Here is a 24685-nt window from a genome sequence, read left to right on the forward strand (position 1 = left end):
CTTTCTCACTGATGATGAATACATTAATTAGGCAATCAATTATGAATGTAGTAATGCACAATTGAAAATTCACCAACACTCGTATAAATCGATTGTTAAAATGTTGACAGAAAGATTTTAAAAAATGGAAAAACACTGTAAACTGATTGACAGCATGGGAGAAGGTGGCTATGAGTATGAGGCGACTATAGTTCCTTGGGAAATAACACTAGAGATGGATGGGTTTAGCAGAGCTCTGAAAAGTAGGAGCAAAATTTTCCCCACTGTAAATTTCAGATCAGATCCGCTTTATCATAACAACAAGTGCAACCACATTTCATTCCATAATTGATTAAGAGGTCGTATAGTTAGCTAGCACCCATCCTGGAATAGAACATTTCTGTATGGGAATATGTTCTCTGCTTCCTTTCAGCTTCTCCTACAGTTATGTTAGTATACTACAGGCAGAGAAACCCACTATTTAATTGCCCCATAATTCTATGCTCTATGGTAAGTAGGGTCAGGTTTTTAACATGTTAATTCCATGTTGAGTTGGTCATTTAGACTGCTGACATAAGCATCTGTTTCATTCAGGACTTAAAATGTCCTTAATCAAGCACTCAGTCTCTAGCGTAACATACCAAATAAACATTAATTACCAATTGAGATCCACATGGGTTATTATTATGGTACTGAGACGATCTATGTGCTGTTCAGCAAAATTGTGGTGGTGCAAGTATATTTTTGTGCTAGCGCAGTCCACACTGAATGTGGTGTGGGCAAAATTTCAACGCTAAGTTTAGCAAGTTTGAACTGAACAGCGTTCTGAGATACGAACCCACCCGACCAAAATTTTCTCAGAATTTGGCATGGCAGCCATAACGTTTTGCAAGAGCTAAACAACAGAATAACGGAGAAAAATGCATATTCAGAACAATCTGACCCAAGATGAGTATACCAATGCATTGAGTGGGTATCCTTTCATCAAATGCAAGAGACAATTACATGGATTAAAATTGCCCTTAAATTATGTGGCCAAAGTAAAGGTTTAAATTCGGGTGCTCAGAAAACTTGGTCCTGTGCTTTAGGGACACACAGAAAGATATGCAACTCCAATAAATGTGAACATTTTCCATTTACAGTATTTTTTTAACTCCAGGGATTACTGTATACTGCAGTAATGGAGGTTAGTGGTCACACAAGAACACTGGTGATCAGAGTAGAAGGCGTTCTCCTAGTGCTCATTTCACTGCAAAGATTTCCCTGACCAAATTCATGTATTCTCTGCCCAATTAGGCTTATCACGCTACAGGGCATGGAGTTGAGATGATAGCCTCTGAGCTGTGCGAGGTTTTCCTCTGACAAGCGTCTATATATACTCTGAAATGTGAGCAGATATGACATTGCTGAAGCCAAACTGACTCCTATCACTGCTTGCTTTCAGTCATCAGCTGCAAACTGCTTTATATTAATCCCAGCGTTGCTACTTGACAACTTGATCTCAAAAACCACAGGTGGATCTAATCCAGTCATTCACTGGAAAAGCAGTTGTATTTAGCCCCCACTCAAGTGTGGGATGTCCTGCACTCAAATAAAGGTACGAAATTTTCAGGTTACAAATTTTTTTATATGCAAATGAGTGACTTGAGATATGAAAAAGATCCAAGTTACGAAATCCCCCAAAAAGTAAATGCATTTCCTTATCTGTTATTTTATTTTGAAAATATTGTCACGGATGCATTGATTCTCCTTCGCTACCCTGTACTGGAATCTCATTGGCTGTCTCACAACAACCACTATCCATGTTTCAAGATTCTCTCTTACATACCTGTCCACCTCGGCTCCCCTTATTGGTACTTGGACGTTTGGTCGCCGGACGTTTGGTCGCCGGACGTTTGGTCGCCGGACGTTTGGTCGCCGTACGATTGACAATATGACAGAGAGTTTACTGTTGAAACCAGCTCTCAAAATTATATTCATGAGAGAGAGTTTAATATCTAAATATCTACTGTTGAAACCAGCTCTCAAAATTATATTCACCCAGGCGACCAAACGTCCGGCGACCAAATGTCCGGCGACCAAACATCCGGCGACCAAATGTCCGGCGACCAAACGTCCGGCGACCAAACATCCGGCAACCAAACGTCCGGTCACGGCCCTTATTAATGATTGGAAATCCCCTTATTAAGCGATTAAAAACCGTACAAATGCAACGCGGCACATATTTTCACACACACACACACACACACACACACACACACACACACACACACACACACACACACAGGCCACACGTATAAATCTAAAAAAAAAACACAGGTATTATGACTTCTGCGGAGGGAACTATTTCAGCGTCGCTGGCCACAATTTCACTGGGATTTTTGGCCATTATATTTATTTTAAGACATTAACAAATCATTATAATTTTCTCTGATTTTTGTGTTTCTCGCATCTTCCATACAAAATTGGGACACTGTTATCAATTTTAAAGGGTTTAGTTGGCAGTTGAACGAATTAGAGAATTTACATTTAAAGTACTGCTCTACTTACGAAATGTTCAAGTTACGAAAAAAGTTCTGGAACCAATTAATTTCGTAAGGAAATGCACTTACTGGAAATGCAAAATAAGTGCCATTGGGAAGATCTTGGAAAGGATACAACCTCTGATCAAACACACATTAGTTTTCTGTTTGTTGATCACAGACTGCTCTTTTTTTATCAAGTCATCAAAAAATAATTGGTCAGCACACAGGCTGAGACTGGTCTCTATGCCAGTAATAAATATGTAGACAGTAAGCAATGTGACTCAGAGTTCTATGATGCTGTTGTGGTTTTAAACTTTCACTTTCATTTTGTCGTCGAGTTGACAAAAAAATAAAAATAAAAGTCCTGACTTAAAGTGGCATATCACAAAAAGCCTTTCTTAGGTGCAGAAATAATCAATGAATGACAAAATGATGGATTACAATTTGAATGAAAAAAATAAAATGACTGCTGAACTAAGCAAATTCTCCCCTTAGTGTGATTCAACGATTTCTTTTTATTACAAGCTTGTGAAAATAAAAATAACACTTTTAAAGATTTTGCTGTTTTGAAAGTCTTATCATATTTGGCCTGACAGACTCCGATAAGTGGAGCTTTGACATTTATTGAAAATGTGTTTTGTGGCACTTTGTATTTGTTGAGGTGTTTTTCAGTTTTTAAATTGAACAAATGCACTTGTTTTTGCCATCCAGCATATATAAAATTTGCACATATTCAATAGTTCTTATTTAACAAGGAGAACTATGCTGATTTTATTTCAATAAGTAATTTTCAGTATACTACCTCCAAATTGTACATGCAATCACAAATGCCTACTTAAGTTTAAGAACTAATTAATAATATGCCTAATACTGTGCCCCATCTTTACTCTACTCTCATTCTTTTTACAACTATTAATTATCAACTATGATAATTCCACCCTGAATTGGTCCCTTTAGTCAATCACAGGCTAAAATTGTTTTGTTATTTACCTAGGAACCTACCTAACATATACCACCATAATTTCTGTAATTTGTGAATTATAAGCAGATCTTGTTGCAAATAAATAAGCGAAAAAGGTTGAAAAAAAGGATGCATAATTAGTAAACTGTGGCACATTATAGCCTTATGTACTATAAATTGTACTCTCTTTTGAAAATTGTCGGGTGCCATTTTCCTCATTGAAGATTTAATAGAGGATACAAACTCTCAAATATAGAGCCACCATGTTCCTGGCATGCAGGAGGGCAACATTAATCAATGTCACACACCTTGAGTTTAAGAAAGGTTTAACTGGCTATATCCCCTAACAACATTTTTCTATGCAGGGCACCTGGATACATGTGATTTTGATGAGAGTAAAGACAACAAGATCCAAGGACATTCCCATGCATAATGAATTCAGAGTCTCAGTCAAATATTTCACACATGTATGTGGAATGCCAAGGGACTATTTATTGAGTTTCTCAGGGGTTATTTAAAGTACTCATCAGACATTATTGTTGTAACTTCAGTTGAGTAACAAGCGCTTGTGATTGAGCTCGAGCAAGTTGGCCACACAACCTCTCTTTCGTAATATTTAAACTTTCCTAGTTACTATTCCTTCCTATCAAGCGGATGAATTCCTTGCCGTACAAGATTAGTGTTCCATATTCCATTATCATATATACATATATATATATATATATATATATATATATATATATATATATATATATATATATATATATATATATATATATACACACACACACGTATATATATGTATATCAGCAACAGGCTTATTTATTACCTATTTATTTATGTCTAAAATGTCTTTTCCTGTCTCACCCTTTTGCTACTGTGACAGTGAAATTTCCCGAATACGGGATGAATAAAGTTATCTAATCTAATGTAATATATATATATATATATATATATATATATATATATATATATATATATATATATATATAATTATTATTATAATTTTTTTTTTTTTTATTTTTTTATTTTTTTATTTTTTTTTTTTTTTTTAATGTAATATATATATATATTATTATTATAATTTTTTTTATTTTTTATTTTTTTTACATAGAGGCCGCAATGCATGCCAGTTGGGGCCTTCTGTGTATCCTACCCAAGAGATGAAGTTTTTAAGAGAACTTTCTAAGGATTCAAGTACTAGGTCATAAAGCGCCTTGAACATTCAATATAAGGCCCCAGTGTTTTATCTTTTATTTTTTTACAGGCTACATGCTCAATGACCTAAATGAACAAAAATGGGAAATGAGAGCAGGTGAAACTCTCTAACTTAATTAGAATTAATAAACTTTTATCATCGTCATTATATGCTGCAGGTGGCTTCAGAGTACAACAATTCTATCCATTTTAAAAATATCTTCAAAGTCCCTACCTTGGCGATAATTTGTCTTAAAAGTTTTCTTCCATGTGTGTAAAGGTATTCCGTGACAGTACAGTAGTAACACATCTCGAAGAACTCTGACAGCAAGTGTTAATGTTTAAAATCATTCGTGTAACATAATTAATTACCTGCCGTAGCAGTTCCCATAGACTTCGAAGGCTTCTAGGCCAATTGCCCTGCTTTTGCTGACCCACGTGTCCACACACTCACGGGCTTTGTAACACTGATCCCACCTGAGGAAATATAAGGACACAATGGCTGTTTTATCACCAACACAATAAGGCCGTGAAACCGTAACTTATTGTCATAAAATACAATACATTATGGAAGCTAAAATTAGAACATGACAGAATATACAGGAAAATTTCCAAACAACAAAATTCATTTATAAAATATATTGTTTTGTCTATGACAATTGAAGAAGCAATCAAAATACAGGTATCAGTTTAACTCCCGAGCAACAATTGCAAAGATCCATAGTTTTAATTTGTGACACTCAACAGTACTACTTTGCATCAGACCCAATAAATGCCCGTTTAAAGCTTGACTAGACCGAAAAAAAATGACGCAAATGTCAAACTTATTTAATAAAATCAGGAAAATCTGTAATGCTATATTTACCAGCTCTGACAGTTTTTTGGAACTTGCACTAGCACGACACACAATCCCTTCTGTGCAATAACTTCGGGGTGTGCAATAACAATATGAAATATCTTAGATTGTGCAATATTTTAGAATTACCTTACCCGGACGTGACTTTTTAAATTACTTATTTATGTTTTTACAGGGAAACCTGAACTTTGTGGAGTAGCACCACTAATTTCATTAAACACAGCTGTTGTATAATGACAATAAAGGCTTTTTATTTTATTTTTTTAATGATGAAGCTCATGTTATGAAAAGAGGGGGGTGACTCCCGTGTGCGGTCGATTGGTCACCGGTCTTTTGGTCGCTGTCTTTTGGTCGCCGGTCTTTTTGGTCGCGCTCTTTTGGTCGCCCCGACTGCGACAATGGGCGACCAAAAGACCGACGACAAAACAAGGTAAAACAACACGGTCTACGCATCAATAAAAGCCAACAATGGCCATGAGCAGTTTCACTGCGCCGACGTGTGAGTGTATAAGAGTTTGTATGTACATGAGTTGTCCCCTTAGGAAGGGACGTCAGTCGGGGTCTTAACAAGTTATCCAACAAAAAACAATAAAAGTCCGGGAAATTTGGAGCTTTTCTTTAGCCTAATAATTACTAGGGCATTAAGTATGACTAAATATTAATTCACAGTTTGTATTTAGGGAATTTGAGCAACGATTTAAATGGTAATTATCACTTACCTTCTGGGCCCCCAAAAGACCGGCGACCAAAAGATCGGCGACCAAAAGACCTGCGACCAATCGACCGTATACCGGTGACTCCATCCGTAAAACCGTGTTTCATTCATTCATTAATTTTCATTACGCTTCTGTGTTGTGAGGGTGCTGGAGCCTGTCCTACCTAACTCTGGGCAGTCGAAGGGGGACACCAAATTGGTTGCCAAAGAATCACAGGCCACACTGAGACGATCAACCATTCATGCTAAATCATACCTAAGGACAAATTAGAGTGGACAACCAACCAGCCAACCGATCATGTTTTTGACTGATCTCAGAACTGTGAGTCGGACGTGCCAACCTCTCTCTCACTGTGACACAAACTTCTGCATATTCCTACAAACAACTCCAAGCCTGACTTCACACCACCACAACTACTTCGTAGAAATCAATTACTTTGACTATATCCAGGACACTGGATTCCTTCCATTCAGTGGTCTCTGGTCAGGCAAGGGGGCGAAAAAAACAAATAATCCCAGTAATTTCTTGAGAAGCAGCCAAACAACAATGACACCTAAAACAACAGCAAGAAAAATTCAAAGTAGCGAAATTGCAATGTTAGGTCCTCACCCTTGTTGTTCTGAGCGGTCATACCAATGGACGGACAGTAAAGGAAGGACTGTTGCTTGGAACACGGTAGCCCCAAACTGTGAGAGGATTGTATGAGCATAGCCATCCAGAATGCCACAGATCAAGTTACAGAGCTGGTAAATATAGCAGACACCTATGACCTCGTGGGTCACTCAACACTGTGAGGCATTTCAATTTGCTTTTAAAGAACCAGCAATATGTCTTGTACAGTCTTGGTAGTGGGCAAACAACCAGGCACACAGAAGGTACAGTACAAAATCAATAATGAAGTCAGCTCATGCAGAAAATTGTATATTTGTGAATCTAAGTTGTTGCTGGTTTGTGCCATTAAATAATGCAATGCTTCTGAGAATAGAACAACAACTGGATTAGTACTGCACGGAAAGGTTAACCGCTAATTAAATACGATAACACAGAAAAAAAAGAGTAGTACCTCCAAAGTCAATGCAATCTGTTCATTGACGCTAATCATGTCACTGTTATCAAAACAACCCATACAAAAAATGTATTGCGTGTGTGAAATTTATAAGACCTTAGAGTGCTCATCTATAACTATTTAACATTTTTAAATGGTTAGTTCATGTATTTACACACTATATTATGGATGTGATTTAGAACAAATGCAATTTCATTCATAAAAAGTTGCCTCTTTACATATATAAGTGTGCACACCCACTTGTGACTGGAGAAGTACTGCGACTGTGTGCGGTATACATTGAAGCGCATCGTTAAATGGGAGTTAGGACATGACTGCTAGCATTTGGAAGTCCCGTTAAATAACCTTTTCTGACATTGTGCTTTCCAGGAAAGAAGTTAATTGTTGTTTGTGACAAATATTTTTTTCAGCTATAATGTACTATACATTTCACCATGTACTTTTGAGATTCCATCTAATAACAGACATATTACAGCCCAAGTGAGATTGTTTTCTCCCATTTTACACTGCCTGAGTACTTCACTAAAATTTCTTCCCTTTCAAGGTTTTTATCAGCCTGTTAACAGCCTATATGACTTTTTATTTTTGTTCTTCTTTGGAGGGATGTTCCCATTTAACATTTGTTCAAATGTGGCGAGTCAATTCTAAATACAGACGCTCCCCTACTTACGAACATTCAACTTACGAACAACGGTACATACGAACATGTCTGCAAATTGCGTTTAAGTCGAAAAATGTTCGTAAGTCCAATTTTGTATTTTTTTCCGAGTAGTGCTTCTTTCCGCCGCTAATACGCCTGGCGCTGTGAGGGCTCAGCTCACCCAGCATCTACCTTCTTCGTTGCAATGCGGAAGTGCGTGAACGTATCTCCAGTGGGCAAAGAACCTTTTTCATTTGTATCATTAAATATCTCGTGCATCCATTATTGAATATGGTTAGTAAAAAGCGAAATGCTTCTATTGAGGGAGTTGCAAGGAAGAGGCAAGCCATTTCATTTGAAACGAGTGGCAATAATAACGAAGCTTGATGCGTGTGAGAGTGGTGAGCGTTGCACATTCAGTACCATTTATAAACAGAAAGATCGAGCAGCAGGACCCAAATATTGAACGTTGCACAAAGTTTGCAAATCAATTGAATGATGCCATACAGTGCTACCGCATCATTTATGATGAAAAAAAGAAGAAAACTGTGCAATCGTCGTTAGATCGCTTCTTTCGGCCAGTTTCTAATACATAAATCTCTCTCTATATATATACAGTACTGTCCATATTCCCTCCATTTTATTAAATGTTTTTTTCAGTACAAACCAATGCGTGTTACTTATACAAGCCTTAAATATACAAATGCACTTATATAAACCTTCAATATACTTATATAGGCCTTAAACATAAATTATAATACAAAATATAGCACTGAATCAACTTACAAACAAATTCAACTTATGAACAATCGCTCGGAACCTAACTCGTTCGTAAGTAGGGGAGCGTCTGTACAGTCATATCTCAGTTTTAAGAGGGTGTATAAACATGTTTAATTTCCCTTTCAAAATGATTTTTTAACATTTATTTGTACAGAATATAGAATACAAATTATTTTGTTTAATGATTCAACCAGATCTTTTTGTTTCTCCTGGGATTGGAACAGGGGTTTGTAGACCTTCTGAATCTGTTCTCATCTCAATTTACAGTATATATTGATCTCCCATTCTAAGTTCTATTTTTTGTTTCTTATCCTTTGGACTAGCAAAAATAGTACAATCAATAAAGTAAGTGTTTCTGAATATTTAGTAGCTGACTTATTGGTAGCTACATATGTGGGAAGGCGCTCAGAAAAAAAAGTTGTCATACATACTGTATGTGGGTGTATTTTTCTTACCCTATACTTATGCATTATTGTTTTTGTTGAATTTAACACCAGACGGCACCTTGCGCTCATAAGTAAATATTATTCACATTAGCAAACATGTGACTCCGACATTTAAAAATTCTGCTTCATCCTTTTTCTATTCTACTTATCACCATTAATATTGCAGCCCGGTGGCTGAGTGGGTTAGCACATCAGCCTCACATTGGGAGACCTGGGCTCAAATGCAGGTCGGTCCACCGTGTCTGGAGTTTGCATGTTCTCCCCGGGCCTGCGTGGGTTTTCTCCGGGCACTCCGGTTTCCTCCCACATTCCAAAGACATGCATGGTAGGCTGATTGGACACTCTAAATTGCCCCAAGGGATGAGTGTGAGCGTGAATGGTTGTTTTTCTCCCTGTGCCCTGCGATTGGCTGGCCACCAATTCAGGGTATCCCCCGCCTCCGGGCCGAAGTCAGCTGGGATAGGCTCCAGCACCCCCGCGACCCTTGTGAGGAAAAAGCGGTTCAGAAAATGAGATGAGATGAGAACGATGCCATTGTAAAATGCATGCGGCAAAGCTAACACTATTCATTTTCTGTACTGCTTATCCTCATAAGGGTCGCGGGGGGTGCTGGAGCCCTTTGGGATGATGGTGAAGTACTTGAATCCTAAGAGCTACATTCACTTATGTAAGGCACATTTTTTTGTTACTATTAGGTCGCAAAGCAGCATCTTTCAAACACAACTCATTAATTAACTTTATTGCTGACAATCATTACGTTGTAAAGCTATGCAGACAAAAGCAAAGTGCTTTGGGACACTTCCAACCGCTCATTCTTTCGACGATTTTGGGCAACTTTTCGACTGAGATGCCGTGTCTCAGCGGTTTGACATGCAAAGAGGCTTCATTTAAACTTGAGGACCGGGAAGGAACGAATTTATATAACGTTTCCATGGTTGTGACGACTGGTTTGAGACGCTCGCTGGTGTCGGCCGGTGTGATGGTAACCGTATTTACTCACCCAAAAGCGGCAGACGCGACCAGGCAGCAAAACGGCTCCCAAAAGTAGCTTCTGGCTAGCGCATTGGTGCCACTTTCTCCGCCGTTATATAAAGTTGCAGTGGAGGGTGGTTAACGGAATACCGCAGTCCCGGGCGTTTAATCAGGTTTATGCTGGAATCCGCTCTTTTCTTCGGTGCTGAGAGGAGAGTTTTAGCAACCGAGTAACGGTACGTTCCCTTTAACCGTGACGTCATTGCAACAGCATAACTTCATTCGGATTGGTTAACGCTTCTTGGGGGACGTTACGAATCATGACGGTGGACCGCCTCCGACTCGGTTGTCATGGGGATGAACGTAAACATCACAGATTTCTTCCCTGGACAAAAATGCTGCATTTTTTAGGGACCGCGGTCATTAAAGTGGTCAGCTATTCAAAAGTTGACATTGAAAACCTGTCTTTAAAGAGCAAGGGACAATTTTTGGTCATTTAAAAAGGACTTAAATATTAGCAATTATTATATTTTTGATAATAGGAATGATCATTTTATTCATTCATTTTCTGAACAGCTTCATCCTCATTAAGGTCGCGGGGGGCTGGAGCCTATCCCAGCTGACTCCAGGCCAGAGGCGGGGGACACCTTGAATCGGGGGCCAGTCGATCGCAGGGCAGAAAGAGACGGACAACCATGCACACTCAGCCCCATACCTAAGGGCAACTTAGAGTGTCCAATCAGCCTATCATGCATGTTTTTGGTATGTAGGAGGAAACCAGAGTACCTGGAGAAAACCCACGCAGGCCCGGGGAGAACATGCAAACTCCACACAGCTGGACCGACCTGGATTTGAACCCAGGACCCCCACTGTGCCGTGTGTGGTCGATTGGTCGCCGGTCTTTTGGTCGCCCGTTGTCGCGGTCGGGGCGACCAAAAGACCGGCGACCAAAAGACCGACGACCAAAAGACCGGCGACAAAACAAGGTAAAACAACACGGTCTACGCATCAATAAAAGCCAACAATGGCCATGAGCAGTTTCACTGATCCGACGTGTGAGTGTATAAGAGTTTGTATGTACATGAGTTGTCCCTTTAAGAAGGGACGTCAGTCAGGGTCTTAACAAGTTCTCCAACAAAAAACAATAAAAGTCCAGGAAATTTGGAGCTTTTCTTTAGCCTAATAATTACTAGGGCATTAAGTTTGACTGAATAGTAATTCGCAGTTTGTATTTAGGGAATTTGAGCAACGATTTGAATGGTAATTATCACTTACCTTCCGGGCGACCAAAAGACCGGCGACCAAAAGATTGGCGACCAAAAGACCGGCGACCAAAAGATTGGCAACCAAAAGACCGGCGACCAATCGACCGCCCACGGCACAGTGGGGGTCCTGGGTTCAAATCCAGGTCGGTCCAGCTGTGTGGAGTTTGCATGTTCTCCCCGGGCCTGCGTGGGTTTTCTCCAGGTACTCTGGTTTCCTCCTACATACCAAAAACATGCATGATAGGCTGATTGGACACTCTAAATTGCCCTTAGGTATGGGGCTGAGTGTGCATGGTTGTCCGAGGCTGACTCGCTAACCACTCACACACTGGGATGCCCATGATTACTTTAGTATGTTTTATTTGTATATATTTTAATAAATATAAACACAATTTGAATTAATACAATATTAATAAAAACTAAATTAATGTATAATACACGGCCCGATGGCGCGAGTTGTTAGCATGTTGGCCTCCCTGCTCTCGGGTCAGGGTGTCCCCCGCCCGGAGACAGCTGGGATTGGCTCCAGTACCCCCCGTGACCCTAATGAGGATAAAGCGGTTCAGAAAATGAAATGAGATGTAAAACACATTAGTTACAGTCCAAAGTAACACTCCAATGGTGATAGCTGCCCAATTCATTTAAACAGGGCATAACAACTGTAAATGATTATATTTTAGTGGTAATGGCGATGCTACCTGTTCAATTCATTCACTCACCTCAGCAACATAAGGGTTATGAGTAAGTTAAATCATTTATTGCTTAGGGATTCACAAATCTGAGGGAAAGCAAAGCTGGGTTTGGTTTGGAGTCTAACCGGGAAAATTAACAAATAAGGTTGGATTTTAGGTAAGACGGACATAGAGCTAGAGAGACCCATCCCCAGATGAACAAAGAGACAATCAAATATACTGTATCCTCACCCACACATCCAACCCACAAAAGCCAACCACAGCTAATTAAAAAAAAAAAAAAACATCAGTTTCCGTCATCATAAATCTTTAATGTTACAGATAAACACTTTTGTTCAAACACTCAAAGGTGGACCTTGTAAGTGGTAACAGGCAAAAGACAAAAAAAAAGGAAAGACAGATTTGCTTGTTTTGTTAAACAACAAAAAAGAACATGGAAAGGCAAAAAAAAAGACTCCTACAATGTTGGTAATTAACGGATAATAAATAACTTTTGGTTTAGTCACCAAAACTGTCCTAACAAAATAGTAAACATGCTTTATAGTAGACTAACCTATCAGACAATTCCACCTGGTTCCAAACTCAGACATTGATACAGCGCTCAAGTGTTGGACTCAGTGTAAGAACCAATGGTTTACGCTCCACTATCACTCACTCAATAATGTTTTATACCTGTATCGCTTTAAGGTGCTTTGTACCTTCAAACATGAGCTCTATTAATTACATGTCCTGATATTCAAGTGCAGCAGCAGTGGTGTTAATAAATGTTATGTACACGCTAAATAAGTATGAAAGCTAGGATTGTTGGATATGAGGGATGTAAAACCCTATTGAAAATCATGTGAATATATATATATATATATATATATATATATATATATATATATATATATATACACATACATATATATATACATACATATATACACATATATATATATATATACATATATACACTCATATATTCACATGATTTTCAATAGGGTTTTAGTATATAGTATAGTATATAGATACATATACATCTATACATATATATACACACGCATATATATATATTTATATATATAGTATATACATATATATATATATATACATATACATACATACATATATATATTCATATATATACATATACATACACATATATATATATATATATATATATATAAATATAAATATATATATATATAGAGAGAGAGAGAGAGAGAGCGAGAGCGAGAGAGCGAGAGAGAGCGAGAGAGAAAGAGAGAGAGCGAGAGAGAGAGAGCGAGAGAGCGAGAGAGAGAGAGAGAGAGAGAGAGAGCGAGAGAGAGAGAGAGCGAGAGAGAGAGTAGTATAAGTAGTTTCAAGATTAAATAAAATGTGTGGGTTACACTCCATTGACAAAGTATTAAAACAGAGTGCCTGATTCATTTCTTTACCCTGCACTCACAATGTTTTGGGGAGGGGCATTAAAATATACCCCAAAAAATTACACTCAGTGGGCGAGTGGTTAGCTTGTCGGCCTCAAAGTTCTGTGATCGATCAGGGGTTCAATCCCAGGTGGATGAGCACTTCGTGGAGTTTGCATGTTCTTCCCGGGCGTGGGTTTTCTCCGTGTACTCCGGTTTCCACTCACATCCCAAAATGCATTTATGGTAGGCTGGTTGAACACTCTAAATTGTCGCTAGGTATGAGAGTGATCATAAATGGTTGTCCATTTCCTTCCAGGCTGTCACCGCTTGGTGCCTATAGTTGATTGGGATAGGCTCCAGCACCCCCTGCGACTCTTGATTCCATAATTTTTGCCTATGTTATTACATGAATCTGATTAAATAAATACGATATATATAGTCAATGGAAAAATGAGGTTCACCAATGAATATCAGGTTGACAGGTGTCTTGTAATGAGTCAGTCTTTCTATTTAAAGGGTGACACTAAACTTGAACTAGAGGAGATAGTTGAAATACTTCAATTATAGATGTCAAATTTAGATAAAACCATCTCTAGTTAGCTTCATCCTATGACTATAATTGCACTTTATTCAGAAATGTAAGATCCACAGAACTGCTAAAGTAGACAAATTGTTCACAAATTGAAGATACACAGTCGAGAATGTTAATAGCAAGAAAATTGCTCAGATTAGCCTTTGGGACGAATGATTAAATAAGTAATAAATAGCTGTAATTAAAAGTCTTACTGTAGATGTCTCGTAAGTCTACAGTCCCTATTTTTTTAGTCTATAATCTAATGTTGCATCCTTGAAATAGAAACATTAGTGCTACTTTTTAACATGTGATATTATAAATGAAAGAGGATGTATCAATTTCATGGCAACAAGTAGATACAATGGATTTTCCAATTGTGAGGTTTGAAATGCAGAGGCTTTTATCCATTGGAAGATCCAATGAACAAAATGTGTCTCACTTTGTGCCTGTGGCGCTCAAACCAATTGGTTTGGGGACGTGCCTATAGAGGGCAGCATATAACAATAGCCACCCAGAGAAAACACTTGGGTATTTTACACAATGACTGCAAAATTCCTCAAGAAAACAATGAGATCCAACATTGGTTGAGTTTTATGGTCACATGAACACAGTGACAAGTTTTTGTTTGAGGGTCTTTCTTGTTTTCGTTTCACCACGTCACCTCAAGAAAAATGTAAAAAATACAGTATGTGATGAATCATTTAGTGCAGAGATTAAAATAATTACAAATTAAGATTTGGTGTCATGCTGTTAAATGCTTGAGCATTTGATTTGCAATAATTGCATATTGATTGCTTTTTTACAGAGAACGATGTGATGGTGACTATTAGCTTATCAATCTTTGTGGATAATTCTAAAATTATACAATGAGTGTAGTATATAGAATGCAGTGAAATCTGGTATATTACAGTTTGCACAACAATTTTAGTCTCCCCCAAGATTTACATCTACATTTTGTCCTGTTTCTCTAGTGTGTCTTTTGTATATTCTCAGGATTTGCAACTGTTTTTATTGTAAAGCTTATGATGTATTCCAATAATACTAATATATATATATATATATATATATATATATATATATATATATATATATATATATAATATATATATATATATATATATATATGTATATATATATATATTTTTAATTCACGACTTTAGGGGTCTGACACATACTATGTGAAACTATTGTAAAACACTCCTTTGAATTGCATGCGGTTCAATTAGAGCTGGACTTTCTGGAAATGATTAAATGCTAAAACTGACGTTCCACTCTACAACATGAATATGAACTATAGATTAAAATTCAAGTAGTCAAACTCAAGTAGTTTGGAGTACGATTAACATGGATTAGATCCAGCAACATAAATGAAAACAACAAAGAAAATGAATTGATACAGATGTTTTGGTCACAACTGTGAAATGCAGGAGATGTTCCTTGATTGTTTAATATAGCTTTTGCCACAATTCACCAAGCAAGTGGTGTTGCATTCATGCGGCAAAGGTGCAGCAGTGCTATCCCATGGGAAGCTTTCTAACTGTACACCAACAGCCTGCACCTTAATGAGTGCCATAAACTCAAGATAAATCCAGTAAATAAAAACATCACCCTGTCCAGAGTAGCATCCCAGCAGTCAACTGCGTTCCACTGTTGCGACCCCATAATGAAGGCCATCTTGGTTTAGACTCTTCATTTTATCCGGTAGCCTCTGAAGCTAGAAGATAGACATTTTGTAATTGTTTTTCCAATGTTGGATAAAGAATCCGGTTAATCATTCAGTAAAGAAAAGAGTCAGCTAGAAGCAAGCTGTTCACTTTGTCTTGGGCACAACAAGTATCTCATCACCATCTTGGATACTGTAGGAGTGAAGAGCTCGTGTATTGTACTTGAGTTCTTCAGGGCCAAAAGCGCTGTTCTTGTCGATGTAATACAGCCTCATGCTGTTGGAAGACAGCTGCACAATTGATGCCAGCTGCTTCTTTAGTTCAGCCACCGTCTGGTCCAAACGGATATTTACCTGCAAAAAGATTTGCGGTTTGTAGTATTAGTAATGCTCTTGTGCATTTTGCGATGTGCAATTAAAAACATAAAAGCCATGAGTAACGGAAAAAAATAGGGAAAATTATTATTATTATTATTATTTTAAATCTAAACAAATTGTTACCTTTTGGAAAATAGTAGTATAAATAGAATCACATGGCTTACTTATTTGGCTACCATTCGATTGAACAATTTCTTCCAGCTCCTCCCAGAAATGAATTGGATCTCTATTGCTGTCAAAAGGTGTTTTTAATATTTTAAATGATTTATTTTCCCTTTTGTATTTACTAACTATACCACGACACATACTCTGTGAGCTGGGCTGACAGTGAATGAATTAAGCCAATGATAATTCAATATTTCACAGGCTGCCATTGACAGTGATAAATGTTCCCTCTATTTTGATTATTTGAATCTCTATACAAAATGGAGTCAAGGTCTACCATTATCAATAGAACAAAAGGTCAAAATTGTACTTCTAAGTGTACTCAATCAATATGGCATATCTGACAGACCTCTTCCACTCTATCTTCACAGTGAACTTCAATTTGAGCATGCCAGCGTGGTCGAAGATCGATCTCGACCAAAGGTTCCAACTTTCCATACTTGTTTACAAGACAATGGTATCTATGATGAACACAAAAAAAACACAAGTTAAAAATCAGATATGTACAGAATCACAGGCTTCTGTAATATTCTGACCTTGATCAGAAATGTATTTTTTTCAGATATTTTCAGTTGTATTCCAAACTGTACTGTTAAAACTGCAATGTAAAATGCTGCTACATATTACAAAAGTATCTTGTACTGAGTTTAATTAGTTTAGGTGACACTAATAAAGATACTGAAGAATATGAATACACTATACCACTCAGTTAAGCAGAGACAAGCTATGAAGATACAGTTTGCCTGAGCTGCGCCCAGAGATAGCATTCTATGCTCAGCAGGTGAATAAACGTACCTGTGAGGCAGCTCCTCTTCGGGATAGTGCAAGTGGTAACGGATGAAAAATCTCTCGGAATCTTCTCTCTCACATTCAGTTACGACACTGCCATTTAGCAGTGATATTGAGGGAAGCCTAAAGACACGAAATCATGACGGAGCCATTGGACAGACATTTGTAACATGTTGCGGAATTGTAATAAGAGTGTACAGCCTGATGTAGATAGTGTTACAAGTTGTAGAGTAAAAAAAGAGCTAAACTGTGCCTGTGTGACATTTTTCTTTATCAAAACTCACTGCGCAATAATCAGGCTGCGTCGTTCCGCATTGGTGTACGTCTGTAGTAAGGGGATTCCCTGTAATCGCACTTCCTCCAGCTTAGGAAAGAAGTTCAGCTTCTCAATGTCTTCCCATCGATTAAGACCTAGTCATATTTGAAGGAGATATAATATGCAGAATTGACTTTTTAATGGCTTGTAGGAATGCATAGGCAAGGAAAATTTCCAGTAAATTTCCACAGCGTTTTTTTTGGTAATTCTCCATGACAAGTAAACTCTAAATATTTTGAGAGCGGTATTACACCAATATTTACAGACTACATAACAGACCCTAGTATGTATTGGATAAATTATCCTAATCATCGTTTTCCTTAGAATAAGACAGCCATTTGTAGGAAGCAAGTGAACAAGTATGTCTAAAAATAGAGTGAGCAAACACTTTCCTCAGATACAGTTTGTGCAAAGCTTCATGAGTCAGCTGGTGAAGGATCCGCTGTAAATAACAAGAAGCTTCTGGATACTATGACATGTTTGCTAATTTTACCAACTATTTTTATGATATTATGACAGTTCTAGAAGTATCAATCCAGCCATTTTATGGACCGCTCAGAGTTAAAGCAGGGTAAACATAGACACTTGAACCAACAGGGGGTTGTGTTGAAATGAGAAGCACCTGACTGCAATCTATTGATGGCACTTCTAATATACCACATTTGTAGAAAGGTGTTCAAACTTTTTTGCTCCAAGATCTATTTGACAAGGAGTTAACCTTCCACGATTTATCTTTTTTATAGGCCACTGACAAAGCTCAGCAATTATGTAATGATATACCTCGTATTAGACTCTATCAACATGTATGGGAGCGGCAGGGAACGGGGGTGAAAATACATTCTCGATTCATGCTAAATCGACAGAGGGGAGGGATCAAAATGGTATTTTTGTGCGATTTACCAATAGTTCCTTTGCAATGTACCGGTAGATCGCAATCTACGTAATGGGCACCCCTGCTTTAGACTGTTTGCATGTTCTCCCTGTGCATGCGGGGTTAGGGTTAAACGAACAAACACATTTAAATTAACTTGGATTAATATATACAGAAACACTCAAACATACATTAAACATTAATGTAACTTTACACAAAACTGAATTCTAATTTTGTCTTTTTTTTTTTTTTTTTTAACCTTCGTTCTTGGCGGGTTAGCTGTTTGCAACGCCTCCACCCTCACGTTCGCTATCGATGGGCTGTTTGCTGTTGTATTCCCTTCAAAATATTCCGAAAATGATGCACACAAATGTCCTCACAATAGGATAACGCACAAACACTTGCCAACGAGTTGTAGTCTTGAATGAGCGATCGCGGGAGCTAACAGGCTAAGGAAGGAATAACAGGAAATGCAACAGCTGAGCTTACCCACGTATTGATTGTGGGTAATGATGTTTTATTCTGAGAAAGGGTGCCATTAACTGTGGGTGTTGTGTGCACGAGTATACTTCATTGCCCAGAAAGCCCTCTTTTTGCCCGCGCATGCGCGTTTTCTGGTCCATGTGTAGCGGAAACTCGTCTGAATAAATCGTTCAGTGCTCGTAGAAATCTGTTATACACGAAAAGAGATGTGGCAAAAAAAGACAGTGTGCTACAATGATAAACAGCCTCTCATGTCATGGCCACCTGGCTTGGTCGCATCTCGAAATTTGGATTGCATCTAGGGCGAATTATACGATTGAAATTTTCATCGTAACTCGAGCATGTCGTAGGTAGAGCTGATCGTAGGTCGAGGTACCACTGTACAGTAATAATGGCATCGGTGAAAAGTCTGCCTGCACTAAGGGTGGCTAAAGCACTCTATTAAAACTGCAAACTTTTTGACTTTCGGTCTAAAAATCTATGAGTGAACACCCAGGATTGTTAAAAGATTCGATTTAGAAACCATTATAATTTGAGCGAACAAAGAGGCACTCACCTGAGTTGTGGAGGTTGATGCTGCGAAGGTTGGGGAAAAGGCATTGCAGGATATCCTTGCTGTCCTGTATGGATGCCAAGTTGTTGTTGGCCATGACCAGAGTGTCTAGGCCAGGGAACATTGATCCAAACTTGCGTACTTCAGCCCAGTCGTGTAGACTGTTGTCTGTGATGTGAAGCAGGCGGAGGTTGGGACAAGCCTCACTGGAACCTCGCACGCCACTGTACTCATTAAGGCACAGGAACAACTCTTCCAGCCTGCAGGAGGACTTTGGTTACTTCAATGATCATTTGAATACTGCAATATTCCTTACTCTGGTATCTCACGAGTGAGCGCCATCACGGTGTCCCAGGACACTTGGGTGTTGTTAAGGACAAGTCGTCGGACCCGAGAAAAAGCTTCAGCACACTGTGGCTCAAGAGGCCTCCCTGCTAGTGGGTTGGAGCTCAGATTAAGGAACACCAGATTGGGGATGTTTGCCACAATTTGACCTATCTGAAAAGATGGAATGTTGATTTGAGAAATTTTGTGGTTCTTGACTGTATTGTGCACTCATAAAAAAGAGGGACCTGGAAAATAAACCTATGTAGTATGGGATCACCTTTGGAGACGTAAGCTATTATTACAAAGACAAACAAACTGCATCACCCATTACTTAATGATTTTTGGAAATACTGAAATTGAATAAATCGACAAACCCAGAGAGAGCACCTCTTGCCAGTCCTGAAGCTTGTTATGGGACAGGTCCAGCTCCATGACATGGGCACAAAAGGCAGCAATTTCACTCTGGTCTCCTGCCCTGCTGATTCCGCATCCATTCAACACCAGTATACTGGGTACGTTCAGACGGTCTGAAATGGAAGCGAAAAATTACTTTTCACTATTCACATTAATTTGATAAGCTTAAAAATTGAACTCAGGAAAGCATGCAAAAAAAACAACAACATTGAATTGGAGGAGGAGGTCAATACGTACTTCATGCCATTGTCTCACCTTTCATAGGAGAACCTTGCGGAGATGCAGTGGGGACAACCACAACTCCGATGCCTGGGCCTCGACGGCATGGAAAATTCTCTGGACTGTACTTTTCATTGATTACCTCCACAAAAGAGCGGCCGTCCGCAGACACTGACATTTCCATTGCTCTGTCTTTGGAACAGCCTGTTTTAACATAACAAGAATTATAGTAGCAATGATTCAACATATATACCATATTTATTCGAGTATAACGCGCAAAATTTAGTACCAAAAACCTGCAGCAAAGTTCAGGTGCACGTTATATACGAGGTCTTCGCTTTTATGACCAAATCTCGATGAAAAACTGCCCTCTGCCGGTGAAAAAGTCCCCCCCACAGCCGTTATAATGGCAGACGTAAAACCTGTCTTTATCCACCAGATGGGGCACGAGAGCATGTTCTACCAGGACCCCTCAAGAAGAATGGAATCAATTGTTTGGTGAATCTGATGATGATGATGAATCAAACTTTGAACATTTTTAAATATTATGATGATGAATTAGAATTCAAGGATTTAAAATTGCAAATTTCATTTGAGAATTGTGCTCATACCGGCAGTTTGTTTTACCAGGTTTCCATACCATATGTTGTGAATAAATGTTTTTTCATGGCCAAGTGTTCAGCCAGTTACCAGTATGGGTGCAATCCTTGGTGTGAGCTGAGAAAATGTGAAAAAAAAATCTACACCAATTTTTAGTCACAAATTATGCGTGCGTGTTAAACACGAGTGTGCGTTATACTCGAATAAATACGGTACTCACTACTTGCAATACCAGAGTGAAATTTCAATTATTTTATATCCCTACTGTGCTTTTCTCCAGGAGCCTCTCACACTCACTGGCATGACTCAGCATTATGTCACAATGGTGGTAGATGTTGTTGTGAGCATGAATGACGGGAATCATAAAACAGTGCACATGACCTACCACCTTAAAGTCATCTAGCATTGGTGTTTGCTACCCCTGACCTAGATAAGTGGTTTGTGTAATGGACGGGTCAATGGCTTATTATACACAGAAGCAAGGACAAGCATTGAGTGCAACTGGCTAAAATACTCAAGTTGTAAACACCTGTCATCACGTCTGGACTATGTGGACAAATCACTGTTAAACTGCACAGTACTCTAAATCAGTCAACTTCAAAATGACGAAACGAAATGGCTTGTGAAAAGGATGATATTATCACTCTTTTAAAATACAGCCCATTTTTGTACTCTTTACTGTGCTATACATCAGTGGTCCCCAACCACTGGTCCGTGGACCGGTGGCTGTACACGAGCCACCTGGTTCCGGTCCGTCAGAGTAATTAATATTAACGTTGCTAATCTCGCCCTCCTACTTGAAATGAGAAAAGTTGTTATAATAATAATAGATAATTGCTATTATGCTTGGGACTTGTTTTTTTCTTCTTTGTTTGCACCGGCCCCACCCCCACACAATTTTGTCTTAAGTTGTCACCCTCCCCATTAGGTGGTCCACGGGAAAATCAAAAGAGCTTTACCGGTCCACGGTGGGAAACGGTTGGGGACCGCTGCTATACGTAATTGTGATGCCTAAAATGATGACGGTGTGGTTCTTATACAGAAAAAGAACAACACTGTCTGAAGATCTGCTCTACAAAGGCATCCATTATGTAGCAGTCATAGTCCATCAAATAAATAAGTGGAAGGATCTTATTACAATATCTGATTTAATCAAGTGGTCTGCTGGTAAATTGTGGTAATGTCTGAAAGCAAGCAGCTCTGTCTCTGCAGTTTTAAGATTGTATGCTTATTCTGCCAAACTGGGACCTAAATTTTCTGGAACACTGATAAAACTGGCACAAACTAACACACCACCAGGCTGCACATCTGGTAATGCCACTGACTGTCAACAAACTTAGCAATTGTCAAGAAATTACAGTAGGTCATTTACAGTTGCACACTTAGAGAACTGCGCACATAGTAAATCGCTACAATCCGTACTGTACGAGTCTATCGATGGAAACTCACCATAGCAGTTGCGTTTATATAAAAGTAGATGTGGAATTATACGCAAATATAATTGTGTATTATTCTATAAAATATGCAGTGGACCCACGCATTTTGATGGTTCGGCAATTGCGGATTCATCGACTCGTGATTTTTATGTGTATTCCTCTCAATGGCAATTTTTGTTGTTTAGTGCCCTGCAATTGGCTGGCCACTGATTCAGGGTGTCCCCCACCTCTGGCCCAGAGTTAGCTGGGATAGGCTCTAGCACCCCCTGCAACCCTAATGAGGATAAAGTGGTTCAGAAAATGAAATGAGAGAGATGAGAGTAAATTATTGGTAAATGTTTACTTATCACAGTAAATTCCGGTTCTCTGTAGACAGCATAGGTAGAGTTTGGCGGTAGTCGATTGGATCAACAACACTGCAGTTGAGGATAAACTTGAAAACTGCATATAAAAATATTTTACATAATATTTACACAAAATTCGGTCTTCATAGGCATGATGAAGGGGGGAAAAGCAACATTTCTAGAAGGATTCTTCTCAATTTTTTTTTATAACAGAATAATGTTGTAGAGTAAGGGTGTCGGACTCGGGGTGGTTCGCGGGCCGCATTAACGTCAACTCGATTTCATGTGCCCCGGACCATTTTAGATATTTTAAAATAAATTGATTAAAATCCCTGAATATTCAGTTTTTTATAGATCTAAAACAATGGTTATTTTAGCTTTTTTTAAATATATTTTTAGATTTTACAAAATGATTTTTGAACTAAAAACACAGAAAAAATTGATTGAAAAATTACAATTATTGATTTAATAGGGGGGAAAATCAGGACATTTAATATACATCTATACTCTTCATTTTAATTTGATCCTAAAACAGAAAGTCGGCACTCATGATTTACTTTCCCGGGCCACACAAAATGATGCGGTGGGCCAGATTTGGCCCCCAGGCCGCCACTTTGACACGTGTTGTAGACCATTAGTTATGCCAGAAAGTATCTTACTCTTATTCTTCCATTGTCAAAGAAATCGACAATGTAAATGACTATATTTATGGAGGCACATTTTTACTTTTAATAATGAGAAGTTTAGGTACTTCTAACAACATCATTTTTGGCTCCCTTCTGTCCGTACAGTTTTCCATTAATAATAATCAAATAAATTGTTTAATTTAAAATAATTCTTTTTGTAAAATTAATATGGTCTTACTAAAACAATGCTGTGAAATTCAAAAAGAAGTCTGGGCTTAATGGTCTTCCCAATGAAAAATGTCACATTTTGACATACATTCATACAACCACCGTCAATCACCGATTTGGATTAAAACCAAATGTGGAAAGCACAACATCGGTACACACCGCAAACGATGATATTTTCACAAAAATGTGTTTTTTTCCCCCCGAACAATCACATTTTTATAAATAAATGGACCAACTGCTAATGTGAGAAGACCGGGAGCAAACGAAACCTGTAATTTCTTCAGGGATGTCAAGATAAACTGTCACATTCTTTTTAGGCTGAAATATTTAAAAATGTGTAATTTACAAAACATTTAAAATGACGCCCTATGTTGCGAATTGAGTCAATATGGACCATCCAAGGAATCATTGGTACGCTTTTGAAACCGATAATCTCATACTCCACAACATTTCAACTATAATCGTAAAAATAGATAGACATAAACGACGATGACTGCCGAATGTATACGGTTTGAACATGGAATACTATAGAAAAAAATATAGATTTTGGAGCACTATTAGAAAAACATACTATCAATAACAAATTGCTAAGAACCTTATTCCGACAAATCGTCTCAATAGGTTAAACATTACCATTTTACATACCTTTAATTAACAAGCACTTTGAACGTCCCCTGATGAAAACATGCCAGCTGTCTTGTGCTCATCCCAGTCTCCCGGAAGTGACGTCATTTGTTTTTAGCCTAAAATCTTGCTTCCAGATAACATAAATCATAGAGACTTATCTTTTTCCAATATGTAATTGCGCTAGTCACCGATAATTGTTTTCCACCATGAACAATAAAGGAGTCCTGAACAAGGAGAAAGCATTAGTCTTTTCATTTCCACCTGACCTAGCCGTGGAAGGATAAATGGGAGTGGGGAATCATCAATAAATGTACAAGTGCACCATTAGACTGTAAATTAAAATGTATTAGCGTTCACGCTGTTTTTTTGATAACCCTTTATGATATGCCCTCACACAATACTATACAATTTGGAAAAATGCTAATGCGTTCATGTTTAAAAATAATTTAAAAAAATTGCCATTTACTTTTGAACACCTTGATGGATTTTGTTCTAGTCACAGGATATCTAATATACTGTACAGAATTTTTAAGTGTCAGCTTTACAAAACAAAAACATTTGAATCGTTTATGAATTACAGCTG

The 24685-nt window shown here is 38.2% G+C and overlaps 2 protein-coding genes across 7 annotated transcripts in view; both read right to left on the reverse strand.

The window, feature by feature from the left end:
- usp2a (ubiquitin specific peptidase 2a) overlaps positions 1–10352 on the reverse strand; it is a 38615-nt gene extending 28263 nt beyond the window's left edge. The window contains exons 1-2 of one of the 2 annotated variants that reach the window (XM_077611330.1): positions 10167–10352; positions 5035–5139 (exon numbers count right to left, since the gene is read on the reverse strand). The gene's annotated coding sequence lies outside the window, so the exon portion shown is untranslated. The remainder of the gene's footprint in view (positions 1–5034; positions 5140–10166) is intronic. The other variant, XM_077611331.1, reaches the window with a different exon arrangement.
- Positions 10353–15209: 4857 nt separating this feature from the next.
- Positions 15210–24195, reverse strand: tbcela (tubulin folding cofactor E-like a). Of its 5 annotated transcripts, XM_077611944.1 has the most exons (10): positions 24121–24195; positions 22621–22718; positions 20278–20445; positions 19996–20135; positions 19598–19779; positions 19285–19541; positions 17343–17469; positions 17065–17181; positions 16619–16730; positions 15210–16080 (listed from the first exon to the last, which is right to left on the reverse strand). In XM_077611944.1, the coding sequence occupies exons 3-10, from the start codon at positions 20423–20425 to the stop codon at positions 15874–15876; spliced, it is 1290 nt and encodes a 429-aa protein (XP_077468070.1). In that variant the 5' UTR covers positions 20426–20445; positions 22621–22718; positions 24121–24195; the 3' UTR covers positions 15210–15873. The 5 variants fall into 5 exon arrangements, with proteins under 5 accessions (XP_077468070.1, XP_077468071.1, XP_077468072.1 ...); XM_077611945.1 differs by lacking the exon at positions 22621–22718 and having other exon boundaries at positions 24121–24185; XM_077611946.1 differs by lacking the exons at positions 22621–22718; positions 24121–24195 and having other exon boundaries at positions 19285–19348; positions 19424–19541; positions 20278–22133.
- Positions 24196–24685: the final 490 nt, after the last annotated feature.

This window comes from Stigmatopora argus, chromosome 10 (assembly GCF_051989625.1).
Source record: "Stigmatopora argus isolate UIUO_Sarg chromosome 10, RoL_Sarg_1.0, whole genome shotgun sequence".
Classification (NCBI taxonomy): Eukaryota; Metazoa; Chordata; class Actinopteri; order Syngnathiformes; family Syngnathidae; genus Stigmatopora; species Stigmatopora argus.

What these genes read in the sequence shown, in the direction of transcription:
- tbcela (XM_077611943.1), bottom strand. Translation starts at nt 20,497, where the DNA reads ATGGTATATATGTTGAATCATTGCTACTATAATTCTTGTTATGTTAAA. An exon ending in CTCACTCGTGAGATACCAGA is followed by an intron (nt 19,542 to 19,597) that starts GTAAGGAATATT and finishes GTCCTCCTGCAG; the next exon opens with GCTGGAAGAGTTGTTCCTGT. An exon ending in CGCAGCCTGATTATTGCGCA is followed by an intron (nt 17,182 to 17,342) that starts GTGAGTTTTGAT and finishes TCGTGTCTTTAG; the next exon opens with GCTTCCCTCAATATCACTGC.